The sequence below is a fragment of the Cloeon dipterum genome, chromosome 4 (assembly GCF_949628265.1).
Source record: "Cloeon dipterum chromosome 4, ieCloDipt1.1, whole genome shotgun sequence".
Lineage (NCBI taxonomy): Eukaryota > Metazoa > Arthropoda > Insecta > Ephemeroptera > Baetidae > Cloeon > Cloeon dipterum.
The window spans coordinates 35130811-35150968 of NC_088789.1; the positions used below are offsets into that span (position 1 = coordinate 35130811).

The 20158-nt window shown below is 43.0% G+C and overlaps 1 protein-coding gene across 2 annotated transcripts; it reads right to left on the bottom strand.

The window, feature by feature from the left end:
• Positions 1-1738: 1738 nt before the first annotated feature.
• On the bottom strand, positions 1739-19840 carry LOC135943951 (allatostatin-A receptor-like). 2 transcript variants are annotated; one of them, XM_065490618.1, is made up of 5 exons: positions 19761-19840; positions 14889-15302; positions 14019-14461; positions 13430-13740; positions 1739-2362 (listed from the first exon to the last, which is right to left on the bottom strand). In XM_065490618.1, the coding sequence occupies exons 2-4, from the start codon at positions 15276-15278 to the stop codon at positions 13485-13487; spliced, it is 1089 nt and encodes a 362-aa protein (XP_065346690.1). In that variant the 5' UTR covers positions 15279-15302; positions 19761-19840; the 3' UTR covers positions 1739-2362; positions 13430-13484. The 2 variants fall into 2 exon arrangements, with proteins under 2 accessions (XP_065346690.1, XP_065346691.1); XM_065490619.1 differs by lacking the exon at positions 19761-19840 and adding an exon at positions 19465-19570.
• Positions 19841-20158: the final 318 nt, after the last annotated feature.

Sequence of the window (20158 nt, forward strand, 5' to 3'; positions counted from 1 at the left end):
GATATCCTTCAAGATATCTAAAAGAAATACTTTTGAACAGTCAAATAGACATCCAATTTCTTTCTGGGGACACTCAGGTTGGACCCTGAAGGTTTTATTCGACCTAAAATGGTTCAATATTTTGATTGGAAGTTAAAAAAATTGATTTAAAACACGAATATACATTTTTCTGGCTCTCCGAAAAAATATTCGAGCTCGAAAACCATTTTTCAAGACTAAAAAGAATTTCACTTCGCCCTTTCTGGCGGAGGGCAATCTTTTTAATCGAAATTAAAGCGTTGTTTGGCGTGAGTGTGTGTGGACGCAGGGTCTGGCGGGCGGCGATAACACACTCAGCGCGGCTGCCAGATGAATTTGCTCGCCGAGCCGATGGAGCAGACGAACGCAACTTTTCGGCGGCGGCGAATTAGCACGGGGCTCACGTGCTGCGCGCCGAAAATGAAGCGAAACAGACACACACGCTGCAGAAACAAACAAATTCTCGCTTTTAATAGACCACTTTGAGCAGTCGATCTCCGTTCCGCGCCTCCAGCCACTCGCGATAATTGAATCGAAAACTTTCACAATCAGCCAGAAGGCAGGCAGACTTTTTTATTCATGAGTTTCGCAGAGGAAAATTAATTATTTTAAAATAGCCAGCGGCAAATCGTGTTTATTTTCTTGAGTAAATAGAGATAACGACGGATTTGTTATGTTTGGATAAACATTTCGACAGGGAAATCAGTTATTTTTTAAATTATTCATGCTCGAGTAATTTGAAAATTGTGAATATTTGCGATTTTTGATTAATTGGAGTGCTTCCAATGTCAATATTATCATCATTAGGTCGTTTAAATAGAATTTCGGTATTTAATACACATCCACGAGGGGAATTTCAAAAATTGTTGAATTTTCCAGAAGTTTTGGTGAAGATTTTTACGATTTATCGGTTTTGGGAATGTGCTGAAACATTTTTAGAATGGAAAATATTATTTTTCGTGTGTGTTTTGATGGGGTTAGTTGTCGGAATAAAACATTGGAGGGCCTCTCTCTAATCATAATTGGCGTGGCGTTGCGAAAGGCGGCGCAGACAGCGAAAAGCACTCTCCAGCTTCCCGCCAATTTGCATATTTCGGCCGCAGCTAATTAAGTGCAATTGCGCCACGCACGCATTGTGTCTCTGTGTGTCTCTCTGTGGGAAAGACGAGAACGAGTATGGGACGAGCTAATCTCGTCGCGCCGCCGTTGCAAACTTTGTGTCGCAGTCGGCTAATAAAATAATTAGGAAACAACGCCGACACAAACTCGGGTTAACAACTTTGCGTGTGTAGAGCAGACGAATAAAAATGTAGCTGTGAGTGGGGAAATTTATTTAAATCGTCCTGGTTGTTAGACCGGCGAAATGAGGGTTTAATGAAATCGGAAATTTGAAATTTAAATTGGCTTCCATCATCCTCATATTTGAAATTGAAATTTTATTTGAATAATTTATCCTCAATGCAGCTAAAACAAGAAATTCCTATAATTGTCCCTATTGTAACGCTGAAAACAGCAGAAAAAAGGCTTAGATAACCCGTGGCGCCGTCTATTAGCAGCTGGAAACACTACAGAATTTTTAATTCGTGCGGGAACACGTTCGAAAGCCCCTCTGCCACGCCCATTTTAATTAACAGAGAGCCAAAATAAAATTTAAACGCATTTATTTTTTAATTTTTGTGTTTGTGGTTTTGATTTCATGCAGGAATAAAAAGCGAGGCGATTTGCTGTGACTCCACCAGGGAAATGTGTCGACTTTATTCACCTCAAGTTTCGTCCATCAGCGCGCGAACAGCGAGAGCAGATATTTAACAACAACGTAGAGATAGAATTTGTTTCGTCCTATCGCCCGAGACACTTACAGATCGACAGCTAAGTTCTCTTTTATTTCTTTATTTATTCTCACATTTCTTTTTTACACAAAATAGCTCGGTTCATCAGTAATATGCGTATATAATACACGATCAACAATTAGCGACGACGAGTGCGGGGAGAGAGAGAGAGAGACAGAAAGAGAGAGCAGAGTCCGTTTGTCCCGCACCCGCCGACCAACAACTATTTATTTTATTTCATTTTTTTCTCTTTAATTATTATTTACACACTGACTGATGAAATTATTTTTTTTCGGCCTGGCGGAAAGCGGAAGGCGCGTGTCCCGGCTCAGAGGGCACGCGGCCGCCATTTTCCGCGTCGACGGCCCGACACTCGCAGCTGAGAGCGTCCGAGGGCGTCCGGCCTGCGGCGGCGGCGCGCGGGGCTCAGGGTCCGCGCCGGCTCGCCGCCCTGACGGCCGGCGCCTCGCTCGTAGGCACTCGGTTTGAGCACGAAGCGGCACACGCCCCTCCTCCTGAAACACAAAAATGGCAGAAATTATAAATCAGGACGAAATGTACCCTGATTTCAGGGTAGTAAATATTTAATGTTTTAGAATGTAAGTAACGTGACCTCAGGAGAGTTAAGAATGATTTTAAACTATTGTAAGGTGATTTCACCTGATTTCAGGGTCATGTGACCTGATTTCAGGGTGCGTTGCTTAGGGATTTTTGCCTGATAAATTTTCCTATGAGTAGGTTTTCTGTTTTCATCACGTCACATTAATTTAATTTCAGGGTCAACCTGAATCTCAGGGTAATATGACCTGATCCCATCCTCAGGGTTATGCATTGAAGCTAATTTCTCCTTAGAAACATTGTTATATCGTAATGAAAGGTTTTTGTATTATTAAAAAATATATTTGACAAATTCATTCCGCAGGGTTCAGGTTAATAAACCTGATTTCAGGGTACGAATATACAATGTCGTAAATTTAAAAGTGAAGAAACCTGATTTAAACGTTGATATCTATGATTTTTATGGTGCAAAAGTTTCCTGTCCTCAAATAAGGTTATACCCTGTTTTCAGGGTTCCGTGGAATATATTCAGGGTACTGCTTTTTGGATAGGTGAATTTTTAGTTATATTCTACTTATGGTTCCTTGGTTTTCGCTTTTACAGACAGATGGTTGATATTTAAATTCAGGGTAGGAACCCTTTCCAAGGGTATGATGACCTTATCCAGGATATGATACCCTTCCCAAAGGGCATTCTACCTTTTGAAAAGGCTACCGCTTTAAAAGTAATAAATCCACAATCAGGATGCCACATGCTACACCCTTCCCAAGGGTATGGTAACCTTTCCCAGGGTACAGTTACCTTTCCCAGGGTGGTATACCCTTTTCTCAGGGTCTGTTAGATTTTTTCTGTGTTTTCTAATCAATTTATTACTAATTTCTTATAATTAAATATAAATTAACGAGTTTAATAACTATACTTTATGAATTTCCGCTAAAGTTTGACACAAATCCGGAACAATTAAAGTGAAGGGTTGGAGTACTACGCCTTTCAGAGTTAGGATTTTGCTGCAAAATCAATTAGGGCGCGTGTCCGACCCGCGTCAAGCATCAGCAAGCGCCTGCGGCTCGAGTGCATTTATTGTTTGGCCGCGATTTCTAAACTTTGGCCAGACAGCTCGTCGGATGGAGTTGAAAGAGAAGAGAGAAGAGAGAAAGAGAGAAAGAGGGCTGTGGCCAGGCTCGGGCAAATTGGCACGTGGTGAACGTCGGCGTCGGCGTCGGCGGGGCAGCAGGGAAAATCGCTCCCGCGGAATATGCGAGTATAAGTGCTTCGGCCTCGTTCTCGAAAGGAAGCAACGAGCAGCAATTTTATTGCGCCAGCCGCGATCAATTATTCAGAATTGCTTCTCTTCGCAGGAAAAGAATGGCATCGAGCGAAAAGATTTGTATATTAGAGCCTGCGGACTGAAATTACCTTCCGCGCCTGAATTTTTTAAACTTTTTTTGCCCGCGCACACGCTGAAAAAATTCGAATTTTTCATTTCGTACATGATGAAAAGCAAACACGCCCTTTCTGTGGGCCATTTATATGCTAATGTTTTGCGCTCAAAGGCTGCCGCTCGGCCGACTTAGCCGCAAAAGCTAATCTCGATTCGGGACTGTCAAAGTTTCGGAAAAGAGGGTGGCTACGGGGAGGGATGAGCGCGAGCGAGCACGTTGCGAAACACGTGCGTCGCCTTGTCAAAAGCACACACATGCCGCTTCCAGATTTAATCAATTCGCGACAATCGACGCACACGTCTCCCTGCTCGAACCAAACTCGATTTTTATCCCTGCTGCGAAAGTGACCCTCCAATAAATAAGCCTTTGAAGGGGCGAGACGGTTTATCGAGAGCAGGGCAGTTTGGTGTTTGGCTGGGTAAATATTTACACGACTTATGACAGTTATTTGCGTGCACGGCGGTTAAATTTCGTAAAAGGAAGATTTTAGAAAAAAAATAATCAGTTAAACTGGTTAAAACTCCAACGTGCGTATTTTTTAGGGGTTGATTTTATTTTTTTTTATTTACAGAAATATAAACCGCGCCTCTAGGAAAGATTAATTAAGGGTTGAGAGTGGTTTACTAATGAATTCGTCCGAGGAGAAAAAAGCTGTTTCGTCTGGGAAGGTGATGAATCACTTTTTTGCGCCGTTCGATTTCAATCGGGTGCAAAAAGGCTGCGCGGTCGCCGCTCGCTCAATCAGGGGGCGAAAAGCAAACACGCGTGGCAGCGCCGCTAATGCACTCGTCGCGCGCGCGGTGATAAGCGGACCCAAATTGACTCGTCCAGCAACCGAGCAAAAAGCGGCCGCATGCCAACCGCCAAATTCGCTCGACCGGAAGGCAAAAAAAGAAATGGTTGGCGTCGTGTGTGGTCACTCGCAGTAATTACAGTTGGCAGCGGCACACGGAGGCTTAACCCCGACAAAATACAAAAACAAAATGCTTTTTTTTAATAAATTAATTAATTTTTCTGGTTAGAATTCGAGCCCTTTGGCGTCAGGGTAGGTTTGTATCCACTTGACAGGGCGCTAAATTTATTCAATTTTGTAAATTAAATTTATTTGCATGCGTGGCGCAAGCGTGACACATTCCTGGACGCTCGTATGACGCGAAGAACTGGAGCAATCTTTTTCAATTTGCGCAGGAAATTGGAAAGTGTCCACTTTGCAGGGGGCGAAAGTGGAGCAGCGCGGAAAAATATGTATTTCCGCCGGAGAAAACACTTATTGCAATTTGCTACACACAACAGGCTGCGGAAAATTGCTGTTCATCAAGCGCGAGGGGATCGATTGCGAAGCGATGACATTCCGACTCTCTACACTGAACTCGCTGCAATCTGTTCCGCCTGGCTGGCGGCAACAAAAAACGGCCTGGGAATGCAATCCGTCCCTTGCATGGTCTCGGCGCCACCACCGCCACCACCGCCGCCGACTTGATCATCTCCGACCGTCGGGAACAACTACTAACTCGCACACACATTCCAATCGATATGAAAGACCGACCCCGCCGCACTAAGAAACGTAATTTATCTTCGCTAAACTACATCGCACACCGAGAAAAACGCCTTTTCTACAGGCAAACACCGTTTATTTGATCGTGAAATAAGGATTTATTGGTTTTAATTATTTTTTATAAAAATACGGAGGGTAAAGGAGTCAAAATTTAGTTAATTTGGCTGCAGATTTGAGTTTTCCAGGGTCATAAACGTATAAAACGACACCCTACACGCATATCGGAATTTCAACCTTCAGGGTCACGTCAGGGTTAGACCCTGAGGGTTGAATTTTAATGGAAAATGGAGAGATTGAGCGGTTTGAACTCGATAAAAATGGTTTTCATCAACGAGAAACGAATTTTCAGTTCTCAGGTCGTTCAGGGTAAAAATCTCAAACCTGAATTGCGGAGGAACTACTGATTTTTTATGTATGAAAATCAGTGTACTTATGCAGAATTTCATGGACAACATTTTGAAGGGTATATCACCCTGAAAAATTGTAATTTCGTTATAAGGTAAAAAAGATTGACCCTGACCTTCGACCTGGAACTTTTGATTTAATTTTAAAGTTGTTCAGAATCATAATTTAGGGCAGTAAAGTTGTAAGTTCTCAACTTCCAACAAACTCAGGGTAAACAACCCTGAGATCAGGTTCAGAAGGCTCTAGTAATAAATTAAATGCAAAACCGTGGCCGAGGGGAGTGGTTTAGGGCTGCAGGCTAATGAATTATCCCTTCTCGGAGAGCGTCAAGGCTTTTCCAGGCCATGGGGTGATTAATTTGCGCGCGTGTCCGAGGCGGGGGTGGTTTTAACCCCGTCCCGAATGCAAATTCCCTAGTCTGCGGTCGTCTGGCCTGCTGGCCACCCGTCGGCACCCCTCGCCCGGCCGCCCACCCGGCCGGTCGGCGCAGCAGCCGCGTTTGATCTCGCATCGAGGAAAGAAGGAAAGAAAGAAATAAATAAAATCTGAATGCTCGCGCGAGAAAAATGGTGCTTTCGCAAAAAGCCGGGCAAAAGCGGCTGTGAATTATTTAGCACGGTTGACGACTGTGTTTTTTCTCTCTCTCGCTTTTTGCCGCCGGCGATTGTCGAAACGAAAATGCGACGACGCATTTCTCTTTTATTCGCGGACGTTTTGTTTCGGGCGCACGTGTGCGTCGCTCCGGCCGCCAACTCACTCCGCGCGCGCATATTTTGCCGGCTAATCGCGTTGTTTATCGTCGCAACGCCGCCTTTTAAGGCGCAAATAATAAAACTTTGCCGCAACGCAATATTCGATATGGCGAAAGTGCCGCAGTTTTGCGAATAATATACGTGTGTAACTCGATAAAGTTGCAAATGAGGGAGAAAAATGTTGGATTTGTCTTAAACTAAGCGTAAAAATGGAAATTTAATCCGTAAACTGGAGGAAAAAGGTCCAAAACTCGTTTTACTGCCACGCCCACTTTTAAAAAATCCTAAATTTTAGAGAAAATCCGATAAAATAATTAGAAACATCAAATATTTTAAATTTTCCCGCTGCTAAAATCACCTGCCACGCCCTTTTTTACATTTTCAGAGGCTTTCTCACTGATGTAAAGAATAAATTAATTAATTTGAGCTTTTTTTCCTGCCAGTGATTGCCTAGATAAGCAATCTAAGTTTTCCTCTCGGAACAATTAAAGCAGCAGTCTTTTGTAAAAAAAAAATTAACAAGAAAGTTGTTGCTCGAAGCAAGAGGAGAAGAGTAGGTCTATTATTTTGCTAAATTTTTATTGCTCGCTCGTGAGAAAAGTTTTAGCCGCGCGCGCGACACGGATGAGCCAAGAAAAAGAGGCCGCGACTTGCAGAATTAATTGGCCCGGCGCGAATACAAGTCACGTGCCGCACTTAACCCTTTTATTCGCTGCAAACTTTGTGCCCTTTCAAAATGGATCTCGAGGAGTCGGCCGCCGCCGCGTGCCACAATTTGCATAAGACGCGAATGTATCTTTTCGAGAAGTTTGCCGGCTCGAATCTCTCGTCTCGACCCTCAAATTACAAAAAGGCGCGAACAAAAAGAGAAATTGAGAAACCAGATGTTTCTCAAAGAGAGCCTTAGGCCTTTGCGGACTAATTTTCCTTTTTACGGACAGAAATCTTGATAATCAGCAGGCTATTCATTCACCGATTTCAAAAGAACGCAAACTTTGCAGCCAATTTATCAGGAACCTTCAGCACTAGATGCGATCTTTTCAGGCCTGAAAGTTGTTCTGACGTCCTGAAAAGACTTCTTTGCCCAATTAAATAGTTTTTACATTTAAAGAAAAGATTTTGTTGATTTAAATTACATGGAATGACGAAATAAACCATTTAAACCAATTAATCGCTCCTTTTGGTGGTCTTAAACGATCTTAGAAATCTTAAATGACCTTGGACGTTTTGAAACGATCGTAAAATGATCTTCGAAGGTCCGAGAAGAACTTAAAACGATCTTAAATGATCTTCAACGGTTTGAAACGATCTTAGGCGATTTTAAATTATCCTCGACGGTCCTAAACGATCATAAAAAGTTCTTAGACGATTTTAAATGATCTTGGACGTTTTAAAATGATCTTAAAACGTTCTTAGATGACCCAGATGTTATAAAAAAGCGGGAAAAAAGAGAGAAATGGAGAAACCAGATGTGTTGGGGAATAATTTTCCTTTTTACGGATAAAAATCTTGATAATCATTCACTTTGAAAACTTTGCAGCCGATTTTCTAGGCAACTTCAGCTTTAGATTCAATCTTTAAAGGCCTGAAAGTTTTGTTTTGACGTCCTTTAGAGTGGTCAGATCTGCATTAAAAGTTGCCTCCCTGACTTTTAAAAAAGCCGCAAAAAATTAAAATGCGACATCAACTCCTCTAGCGGCCAATCCCCCCTCCACCTTTCTGCGACGTTTCAAAAGCTTCCACCGCACAAATCGGATTGACTGTGAAAGCAAATTATCCGTATTCTCTGCATTTGCATGCGGAGCGAGCTCAAAGGAATGAGAGCAGGAATCGATACACACGTGCGCCGGAGACAAAACGAAGCCGCGGATTGCTAACTAACTCGGCGGTCGTGGCGTGCGTCGGTTTCGAGCGCGCGCACTGCATTAATTTAATTGCGACACAATTGCGGTCTAATCCGCTGCCGGGGCAGTAATTAAAGAAGACCGCAATCAGCTGCAGCCGTTTGTTAGCTCTCCGATCGGCCGGGAGAGCAGGACAAATGTATCGCCTTGTTTTGTTTGCGTTGCTTCGTGTGTGCAGAGCAGAGCAGAGCGCACTTGTTGATCCAGAATGACGAGCTCGCGTCAATTCACCCGCTGCGTTTATTTATTTATTGATGCGCTCTCTCTACTTACTCTGTGGCTTCGAACCGGGAATAAACATACAATTAATTTAATATAGACGCAGCGCAAAGATAGATATATCTTCGAAGTTTATTTTAAACTTTTTGCCGTCGTTAATAATTAGCAGGAACTGCGCTAATTAACTTTGAAATAAAAGCTCGGATGCTCGTTAGCTTATTGCCCAGTTTGAAACTTTTATTTTTAGCGTTCGTCAGTGAATAAAAAACGTGCCATTCTTCCCGATCGCTGCATGCGCTGCATTTTTAACAGTGACGCTCTCTGCGGAAATAGTTCTTTTGTGCTGCTCAAAGCAGATGCAGCGACTCATTTATGCGTGTAATTATGAGCGTAATGAACAAATGTGACGTCAGCGGACGCTTTTCACGCTCTACATGGCCGGAAAACAGGCCACCCACATGCAGCACTTCGATATTTAACCGACCGTTTTATCACTCGTTAATCGATATATATCGTATAAATTTCGGAGGAAAGTTTGCGTAACACGTGTTACATCCGCGCAGACAAAGAATGAGATAAAAATGCAAATCCGGCAGAGGCGAGATCGTTATTCTAATCCGATTTGTCTCCGGCGTCCACGAAACTCTGCGCTTCCACTCCATTTCAGACGCACACGAAACTCGGGTTTCTTTATATCTGCTAAAAGCTGTTGACATCAACACCGCACTATTTCGACCTCTAGCCTCATCGTGTTTGTCAACGGAGACGACAGCCTTCAAAAATTATTATGAAACGAGATATTTTCCATAATAATCGGAGAAATATTGAATTTATTTCTTATTTCCATAACATCAAAGGTTTCTGTTCTATTTCGAGACCAATTAGCCAGCTTTTTTTGTCCGAGGTGCGGTCGCAGCGGAGCGAGCAAACAGCATCTTTTTCGGGCGCGTGTCGAGGTCAGCACTCTTTTTACCGCGAAAGCCATTTTCTCGTCGGTGCTACCCATTGTTTGCTTTGGCAAATGCGAAAAACAAGGTGGAAATTCGAGGAATCGCGCGTCCTGCCTAGCAACCCGCCGCCGCGTTTTCCTTCTCTGCAAACACATCATTATATACCTCGGAGAGGAAAATAAAAAGCTGCTCGAGTGCTCGCCAATTTCCTTAATCGTTTGCTCAGCCAGCGTTTTTCTTTCCCTTCTTACTTAGTAGAAATTACTCGAGCAGTGAAATCCACGCACTCTCGACCTTCGCCTCGCCTCGAAAACCTGCGCGCCGCTTTGAGGTTTAAGCAGCATGCAAAGATTTGTCTTTGTACTTCTTTTTCTCGTGTTTTAATTGGAAAGATCATTAGAGTTGAACTTTTTTTAATGATTGCTTTGTCTAATTAAAGAGTCTTTTACATTTAAAGAGAAGAATTTTTTATTTGAATTTAATATAATGACGTATTGAACCATTTCAAACGAATTATTTGCAAACTTTTATGGTTGGAGATGGTCTGAAATGATCTCAAATTATCTTCGACGGTTTGAAACAATCTTAAAACGTTATTTAACGATCTTAAATGATTTAGGACGTTCTGAAAAGATTTTAAAACGTTCTCAGACGATTTTAAATTATCCTCGACGGTCTGAAATGTTATTAAAACGTTCTTAGACGATCTTAAATGATCTTCGATGGTCTTAAAAGAACTTAAAATGAATTTTAACGGTTTCAAACGATCTTACGCGATTTTAAATTATCCTCGACGGTATGAAATGTTCTGAAAACGTTCTCAGGCGATCTTAAATGATTTAGGACGTTCTGAAACGATTTTAAAACGTTCTTAGACGATCTTTAATGATCTTCGACGGCATTAAACAATCATTACAAGAAAAAAATCTGTTTAAAATTTTTCTTTAAACTTTGAAATTTCAAAATTCAGCATTTTCACACCTAAAACTGCCAAAAAAACAACAATACGATGATTTAGAAGCATAAAAAAGCCCACACGTAACAAACAACCACTTTCAACACTTCATTCTCGCTCTGCTGATGATTTTTTAAATATTTTTCCTCCAAAACTCGAAAAAGATTACCTCCCCTAGGGAATGAACCAGCGTTTTTCGCTCACTCTCACTCTCGATGTCGATTCGGGGCTTGGAAACACGGCGATTAATTGTTTGTCGGAGAAAGTTTTTGCTTTTGGCAAACAAAATTTGCATACGCGACTCTCGTGTGGGAGTTTGTTTTGCCTAAGCCGAACATAATGAAGGGCTAATCTATGCGCGTTCGCTGCTCGACACACAAGGAAAACGTGGCGGCGTAATCCGCTCAAAATTGATTGAAAGCGGCGCGATGCTCAGGTGAATGTTCTCAGAGTGTACATATTCGAAACCTTGTTGCTTTCAGCCCAACTGGCCGGCAGGTGTATCCGACGAGATTATCCAACCAGACAATTACGCCCGAATGAATGCCCGAAATTGCCTTTAATTAATTAATTAATTTCCCTTTGGACGCCTCCACTCACAAATTTAACAGAACACACAGGCTAAATTTGTTTCCCGATAAATCTGGGATTTGCAAAACCGCACGTCAAGGGAGATTAGCCTCTTTGATGTTCTGCTTCATAAAAAATGCTCTTTGCTTTATGGAACAGAAATTTATCCGATTATTTTTAATGCTGGATTAAATCGGAATTTTTCATTCCAGTTACTCGGAGCCATCATTCACGAAATTCACGCGAGTTGTCTCGTTAGCCAGCTGCGGGAGGCAATTAGCGAAAACATATCGTGAGAACGCGCACGCTGAACAAACTGAATGTAATTTGCAGCCGATCCGAAGCAGCAGAGAGTGAGGAGGTGTTAAACAATCGAGGCGGCAGCCTGCACATGCATTATTTACGCCTCGACCATGTTTTATTCATGCCGAGTCTCTGAGTCTCCGCGTCCGTACGCCCTCGCACACCGACAAACAAATTTGTTTCGGGGCCAATCCAAACTCGGGACAAAAACTGGAGAGTTTACGACGTTGTAAAAGCAAAGTGTGCATTCTGCACTGACTTCTTTCCTCGCAGAAAGAGAAGATGCAACCGCAGCAGCTTGATGACAAAATTGATTTACGACTCGCGAGCGCTGCGCCGGGAAATTTATACGATTGCCGACGTCTTCTTTTCATCATCAGATATGGGAATGAATAATACATTTATACCGAGCTAAAAGTGCACTTCAAACTCGTAATAAAGAAGTTTGTGTCGGTTAAAAGCGTGTAATAAATAATTTCGGTATTCAGGTAGCTTTTATCAAAATTCATGAATAAAATCAAGTCTGACCTCCTGGCGACGGAACTACGCGTTGATTTAATAATTCCCGAATCTCGCAACATGCCTTGCTGTTTGTCCAGACGCTAATCTAACTCGGCCCTTTTGTTTTCGGGGGGTGGATTGTGTTTGTTGGATGGAAATTGACCTGAAAAGCGCGCGCGGAAGAGCAGGGAAATTGCGTTGCGGCGTGATGAGCGCACAGGCAAATTGTTTGTTTTGCGCGTGAGAAGCGCTTAATTCGGTGCCAGCGATTCGAATGGCAAGAAGTGTTTGCTCGTTTATCAGCCAACACAAACAAAAGCAACCCTCGAATCTCACCCCCGCACTCGTGAGTATGAGGAGCCACTCGAGAGGAATTTTCATTAAAATGAGTTAGAATTTGCAGGAGAGAGAGGCATTTTTAATCAGCATAAATTGGTTCCACATGCCGGGGTCATTAGTCAACGCGAGCTGCCGGCGAAGGATAAAAGTAATTCGCGCTGAATAGCCGTATTATTGTTGCCCGTCACTCGCTGCTGATTGATGTTGCCTCGGCCCCCACGCCAATCGATATTTCTTTCTTTCCCCCATATTTGCCAGCAACACAAAAGAGACAAATTTCCCACGGTTTGTTTGGCGATATGGATCGTCTCCACAGCTCCAAATCCCTCAAAATAAAAATAAATAAAATGTTTCACAGGCTGATAATCCCTTGAAAAGGAAAATGTTTAATATATTAAAAGAAAACCGGCTCAAACTTTTCCAGAACCTCACCAGTCGCCAATCCCGGTGGATCAAGGTGGAATCCCGGTAGATCTAGATGGAATCCCGGTGGATTCAACGTGGGGAACGTACCCTGAGTCAATATTTCAGGTCTTTATCCGTTTTTATCAATCTGAAAAGTTTCCGGCCTTTACTAAAAATAGTAGAGACAAAATATGAATTGAAAATGTCGATAATAACAGATTTCCGAGGAGCAGGCGTGCGTGCAAAGCGATAAAACGGAATACACGTGTCTCTCGCTGTGTGTGTATATGTGATATGTATTTGCGGTTGAGGGATCGATTGGCCACAGCCAGAGAGTGAGCGGAGATAGGTGTCGTTCGGGGAAACATAATTACATACGGGAGCACCCTTCTCGAGTTATCATCCCCATTAGCGCGCCGCCACTCACTCCGCCCCCGTCCGAGCGAGCACTGAGCAGCCTCGCTCACGAGCGAAATTACAAAGCAACCTTTCAAATATTTATTTCTCTCTCTTCTCTCTCCGACTCGCTCTTGTTCTCCAGGTGTCACATTTCCAATTATTGCGAGCGGCGAATTTTATGGCTCGTAATCACTTTTCTCTCTTTCTCGCTCGTTGTTTAAATGAAATTTCACCCCGTATCAAATTTCAAAGGTTCTTTTTTTAGAAATAAACATCCCCGATTAATCCTGAATGACAATTATAAAAAAAATATATATTTATTTACCTGTTTGAGAGGGCGCGTCCGGCAAAGGTTCAGGGTGTTCAGGGCTTACAACGACCTACAAAAAGTCGTTGTTGCCGTTAGTCTTGGTGGTCTTGGTGCCCTCAGCTGGGTCGTGGGCACCGGCGGCGGCAGCGTGGGAGCGGGCGGGGCCGACAGTCGGGGGTGGGGTCCAGCAGTAGATTACCTTGCTGAACGCCTTGCGGAAGTTTTCCGATAGGTAAGCGTACAGGATGGGGTTCACGCACGAGTTCATGTAAGCCAGCACGTGGCTCACGATCTGCGCGATGATGCCGCCCGCAGAAATGTCGTACCTGATAAAAAAAACGTGGAAAATGGTTAAATTTAATCGTTGGCGGGCTAAATTCAAATTAGGAACCCACTGCGCATGTGTGGGATGCGCAGAAATTCACTGCGCATCTACATCAGTTCAATTTAAGTCTACAGATGCTGCCTGACGTAACTGCGCATGTTTTGGATGCGCAGAAACCTACTGCGCATGATGATTAGAAATCTGTCACAACAACGCTGCGCAGTACGATTCTACGCATCATACGCATGCGCAAAACGTTTCAAATGTAATATCACTAACCTGTCGAGCGACTTGAGCACCAGGATGAGCTGGATGGGGCACCAGCAGATGGCGAAGGTGGCGACGACGACGACGACCATGCGCGTGACGCGGCGTTTGCCGCGCCTGCTCTCGGCGGAGACGCGTCCGCCGGGTGCGACGCCGCGCCACAGACGCAGCAGGATGCCGAGGTAGAGGCCGCAGATGAGCGCCAGCGGCAGCACGTACGACGTCACGAAGAAGCTGATCTGGAAGACGGCCCACTGGTACTCGTGGTCGAGGAACACGCAAACGATGTGCTCCTCGTCATTGAATTTGTAGTGCCGCTCGCCGTGGCTGTAGTACACCGGTACGGCGCTGGTCACGATCAGCACCCACAAAACCGCGATCGCCATCACCGCGTGCCGCTCCGTCCGCACCGACATGCTCTTGATCGGGTACACAACCGCCAAGAAGCGGTCAACCTGCGAAAATTGTGAAATAAGAAGCGTTAGGGGATGCGCAGTAGCTTTAGGGTGACTTGAGACATGCGCAGTTTGTGCTAATAATTGTTAAATAAGGTCAGGTTCGTGTATAAATATATTGCGCAGATATGTTATAAACGGAGACATACTGCGCATGACCTGACCCTGAAAGTAGAAAAGAGCTGCGATGTTTTTACTAGTGTTGCTCTTGAGCAGTTAGAAAACGTATGATTTTCCTTTTCAATTAATATTTCTGGTAAAACTGGCTGCGCAGAAGCTCAGTCTCAACCTGAGACATGCGCAGTTGGTTTTAAATCATGCAGCACAATCTAATCCAACCAAGAAATCGCAATGCGCATGCCTAGACTTTCCAAAACTCTTCTGCGCTGGAACATCATCCAAACAAAAAAATCAATAATCCTCTCACCGTCATGAGGACGAGCGTGTAGACACTGGCGTAGGCGGTGACGACGATCAGGTACTGGACGACGCGGCACCAGACGTCTCCGAAGGGCCAGTAGGTGAGGATGTAGTCGCTGGCGGTGAAGGGGACGCAGAAGATGATGAAGAGCAGGTCGGCGACGGCCAGGTTGATGATCAGCAGGTTGGTGGTGCTACGCATCTGCGCGTTGGCACTCACCACCACCACGACCAGCGCGTTGCCGATCAGCCCGATCACGATGATGATGCCGAAAAGGATCGGCACCAGGATGGACACCACCTCGGCCATGGCCGGCGTCAGCTGGTCATCCGTGTCCGACGCATTCCCCGACGAGCACACCGCCACCGACTCGTTGCACGTCGTGTTCAACTCCATCGCCTAATACGCTAACGGCATCGCCTGAAAAAATACATGGAAACCAGGGTTAAATTACATCCAAGTGGCGCCATCTGTTGATGGCTTTCAACAACACTATTTCACGTCAGGTAGAGCAAATATCAAGCCACGTTTGATGCTTTGAGAAAGAGAATTGCCTTTAAATTAGTTTTCAGTTCATTACCCTGACGCGACCTGAAAGGTTGAATATAATAAATGATCCTACCCTAGTCAAGTTTGGTGTCGTTTCATAGGTTTTCGGCCCTAGGAAGTCCGAATTTGAAGTCAGAATTTCCAAAAATACTCTCATTTTGGTTTTTTGAAATTTTTGAATTTGAAAATTAAATTAATATTCTATTGAACCTATAAAAGTTAATATTTTTAGTTGGGTTTGTAGCCTCGTGTCATATTATGACCTTAAAATGAATTGTAGGTCCTGACCCTGACAGGACCTGAAAGGTTGAATTTAAAAAATGGTCCGACCCTTATCAAGTTTGATGTACTTTCATAGGTTTCCAACCGTGGAAAATTCGAATCTAAAGCCAGAATGGCCGAAAATACTCTCCTTCTGGTTGTTTGTAATTTAGCTTGTTCAATATTTAGAAATTTGTGTAAATTTGCGAAACAAAGGGCCAGTTTTTCAAGCAAATGATGTCTCTGGTGAAATGAGGCTGAACAAATTCGCGTAAATGCGTTTTGTAAAGAGTAAATTGTGCGAGATGTAACGACGGGCTGACGGCTCTCAAGTGCCGCGAAATGTAAATTTGGCGAGTTGAGGCTTCGCACATGTCTGCGCGAGCGGCTCTCGGTTTACAAGTGTCAAAAACACGCGCTCATTGTCCGATCAGCGGCTGCACATTACGCCCTAATTTATATCGTAAATAGAGAAACGAGAGAAGAGCGAGCGAGAGCGAGAAAGGAAGCTGCTGTTTGTTTGAATAAATACTCTCGGGTTATTTCTGTCGGGCCGCAGCCGTCGCGCGCGCACGCCGGCCCAAATTTCCACTCGACCCCTTTGAATTCGCTTTAATTTGAATAATTGCTGCTAAGTTCCCTTTGATGCCCGAAAATTGTGTTTTCTCATGCGAGAGGACAATATGAAAATTGTTTTACTGCCGCACTCGACGCAAAAAACGTGCAAACTAGGCTCGTTTTTCGCTTTTGACTAATTAAAAGCAGTGACGGAACGTGCTGTTTGAGCTGGAAATTTGAAAAAAAAATAAATTCATAAAACAAGGCAGAGTCAGCAATTAAAATATAATTTTTTTTTGCTAATTCGACGCAGGCAATCTGCTGGGTGTGTGATTCAATTAAGCCTTTCGCGCGTTTACTGCTCTCTTTTCCGCAGATTGTTTTCCCGCTATTGACTTTTACTGCCGGGCTGCCGGCTCGTAAAACGGAAAGCGAGCGCGGCTTTTAGCAATTAGTTGATTGAACCGACGGACGCACCTTTTTCGATGTCAAATCACGCCCGTTCGACCGCCTATCTCTCCATCATCCAAATGGACCAGCGTCTAATCCCATTTTCTTCCCATTACTCTGCCTCGAGAGACAGATTTATTTAATGGCAGAAAAACTGCAGAAATGGATACAAATCCATTCGTCTGGCGAGACGCATGGGAGCAAAAAGTCTTGATCCAAGGCAGAGATCGAGCACTCAGACCATCAAAACACGTTTTATTTGTTTTCTAGCTGTATTTCCTGAGAGACCGAGCAGATTTCTGACCTTTTTGTGCGAAAACTTGAAATTTCTCGGTAGAGAAAATTATTAAAAATTGACTTGTATTGTCCAGTAAATAAATTGTCTTATAAAAACCAGCAATTTGGAAAAAAATAAGCCTCTACATTTCTGCACGCGTTTTTTAGTTTAAAAAATCCCCTTTTATAGAAAAACAATATTTTTCTAAAAATATCTACTTTGTAAAAATAGAAGCCAAATGTAAATTTCGAGTAACGTTATTTTTACCAGAGGGGTGGGTCCCGAGCAAATAACAACCCCATTAAACCACCCCAATGAAAGTAAATCTGGTTTTTATTCAAAATAATCATGTTTATCCCTTTTTCACAAACTAAAAACTTGAAATTGCGGGGTTGAAATATTATTATTGTTTTTTCAACCCCATAACCACCCTCTAAATCAACCCCTAAATGTATTTTTGGTTCCAAATTATAACTATTTTCAATTTAATGTACATTTCCCTCTTGAAAATGTATGTCATGTAAAAATTTAACCATTCAACCCTAATTCATCCCCTTTATTACAACCCCTTAAGATAATTTTTTAGTTTTCTAATCTAAATTTTACCCAAAATTAGCAGAACGAATAATAAACTTGATCAATAAATTCTCAAAACGCGTTTGGGTTGATTCAGGGGGTGGTTTTTGGGTTTAATTATAAAACAGTTATAAAAAATAGTTAAGTCAATCAAAAAATGTCAAAATTGAAATGGAAGCAAATAAAAATAAGAAATTCTTTCAAAGGGGTTGTTTTAAGGGGATGATTGAGGGTTGGAAGATGAAGATTTAATCAATTTTTGGCGTAGAAAAGGATAAGCTTTTAAGAATTTCGGATATTTTAAGAAAAATCAGATAATCCTTGGTGACGATATTACAAAATAAACAAATTATAGGGGTGGTTTTTGAAGGGATGAAATTAAATATGGTCGGAATCGACAAAACTATATCTTTTTGATTTTAATTTCAAACATTTGAGTATAAAAAATGTAGAAAACTAATTGAAATAATTGGAAATGGCAGGGGGTCAATTTTAATCCGGAAAATAATTAATTTTAAAACATTTCGCGTAAAAATCAGTCTCTGGGACCCGCAAGAAACCCTCCAAGAGTTAAAAATCCTCAAAAATGAACGAATTTAACAATAAATTAACCGTCTTAAGATAGAGAAGGCGATAAAAGTGACAAATTCCATTAAAAATGGGCTATAATTTTTCCTGCGGTGCCTCTCAGGTCTCAAGTCGGCGGCGATGGTGCGGTTATGAATTATTAACACGAACTCGGCACATCCGCAACCAAGTGGCGATTGGTGTGCCGGGGTGCACAAAAAGCCATTTGGGGCGGCGGCGGCGGCGGCGGCGGCGACGCGATTACTTTTTATCCCGTGTTTCGGGAGAAACGCGAGTCGCATTGGAACGCGCGCGCGGCTGCTCGTTTCTCTACTGTTTGTGCAAAACAAGAAAGGCTTACACAGGAAAAGCGCCGGAAGGAAAGCGCTCTTCAGGCAGACAATATAAAAGAGCTCGTAACGAGCACACGCCGAGAAAGGCAGAAGAAAAGTAGCCAGGAAAAGCAGGGCCGGCGGGCGGGCGCGAAATTAATTAAAAATGCGTGCCGTAAACAGCGTGTCGCGCTTGACACGGACAACTTTTCTGCCAGCCGATCTCTCGCACGGTAATTAGCCAAATGGACCCTCGGTCGGCAGCGAGAAGCTGCGAAAAGCTGAAAATCTCTCGGCACCACTTTAAGGATTGCTTCTCATGCGGAGAGGAGAAACACGTCAAAACTTCAGGTTTAAAATGATTTATGCGGGTTACAAAAACGTTTATCAAGTTCAAGCCAACTTTTAAATGCGTCTTTACTTGATTCTTTTATATTTTGGCTGCTTAAATCACCAAAATTGCAATTAGTGGATTTTTCCTTGATTTAAGGTTGATTTTAACATTTTAAAGGGTTTTTTTGAGAATTCTGAAGGTTTATGAAAAAATTTCGGGGCAGAATCGGGTAAAATTTGTATTCTGATAATAAATATACCGGTCAGCTCGAGTTTTAGTTGATTTTTGCAAATAAATTTGGATTAAATTCCATGTTTTGCATTTTTTTGCCAAAAAAACCTTAATAATATTTTAATCTAGAGTTCCATCAAAGGAAACAACTTGCACAAACAAAATTAATCAAAGCAGATGGAGGAAAAAGGAGTAAAAAGTTTTAAATCCACAGAAAATTGTTTGTGTTTCGCAAACTACATTAATTTAAAACACGTTCTCTTCCCTGCAAATATTTGTCTGCCTCGATTTATAAAATTACGTCAGAATTTTAAGCTAACATCCTCGCGAAAAGTGTTTCTAATTTACCCCCGGCGATGAGGGTGCGCAGTTACATAATCTAAGGGTTGATTTAACAGCCCGGAGCGAAAAAATGCTAATTTCAGAAAGTGAAAACTTGCTACTCACAAGCTGGAGACTTGACCTCGATTAATCTCGGGGCGGAAAACAACCCTCTGCCTGCACTGCAACTCTCGGGGGTGCATTCATTAGGGGTTGAGAAAATTTCATTGCGACCGAACTTTCGCCGCCGAGAGTGGAAGAAATATGGAAAAGTTTCCAGATTCCACCCTTAGGGCGAGTAATTTTTTATATTAACCCTTAAAATCCACCCCTTTAAACTGTTCAAATTAAAAATTTTGAATCAATAACAAAAATTATTTGACTTGAAGAATTTTAAGGGATGAAAAAGACGAGAGACTTACCAGGAGGAGAGAAGGGATGGCGAGGCTGCGGGGTCGGCGGGCCGGAGTCGACTGGCGGCGCCACACCTCGCTTGTCGCCGCTTCTGCGCGCTCCCCCCGCCAGCCGCGCGCGGAGCCCACGCACTCGAAAAAAAACACACGTCCGTCCGTCCGCCCGCCGAGCACACGGCCGCGCAATAATCACAGCTCGCTCACTTCTCACCCGGCAATAAAGCTAAACGCACTCGATCGCCCAAGGACAAGCCCTTTAGGGGGATATCCACCCCTAAAAAGGGAACGGGATTTTTATTAATTTTGAAAAATTTCTTTTAGAAGGGAGATATTTTTTTATTATTTTTGGGGTCGCAGCATTTTAGTGGGAAACTCGGGCTAATGGAGAATGTTGATATTACCCCTAA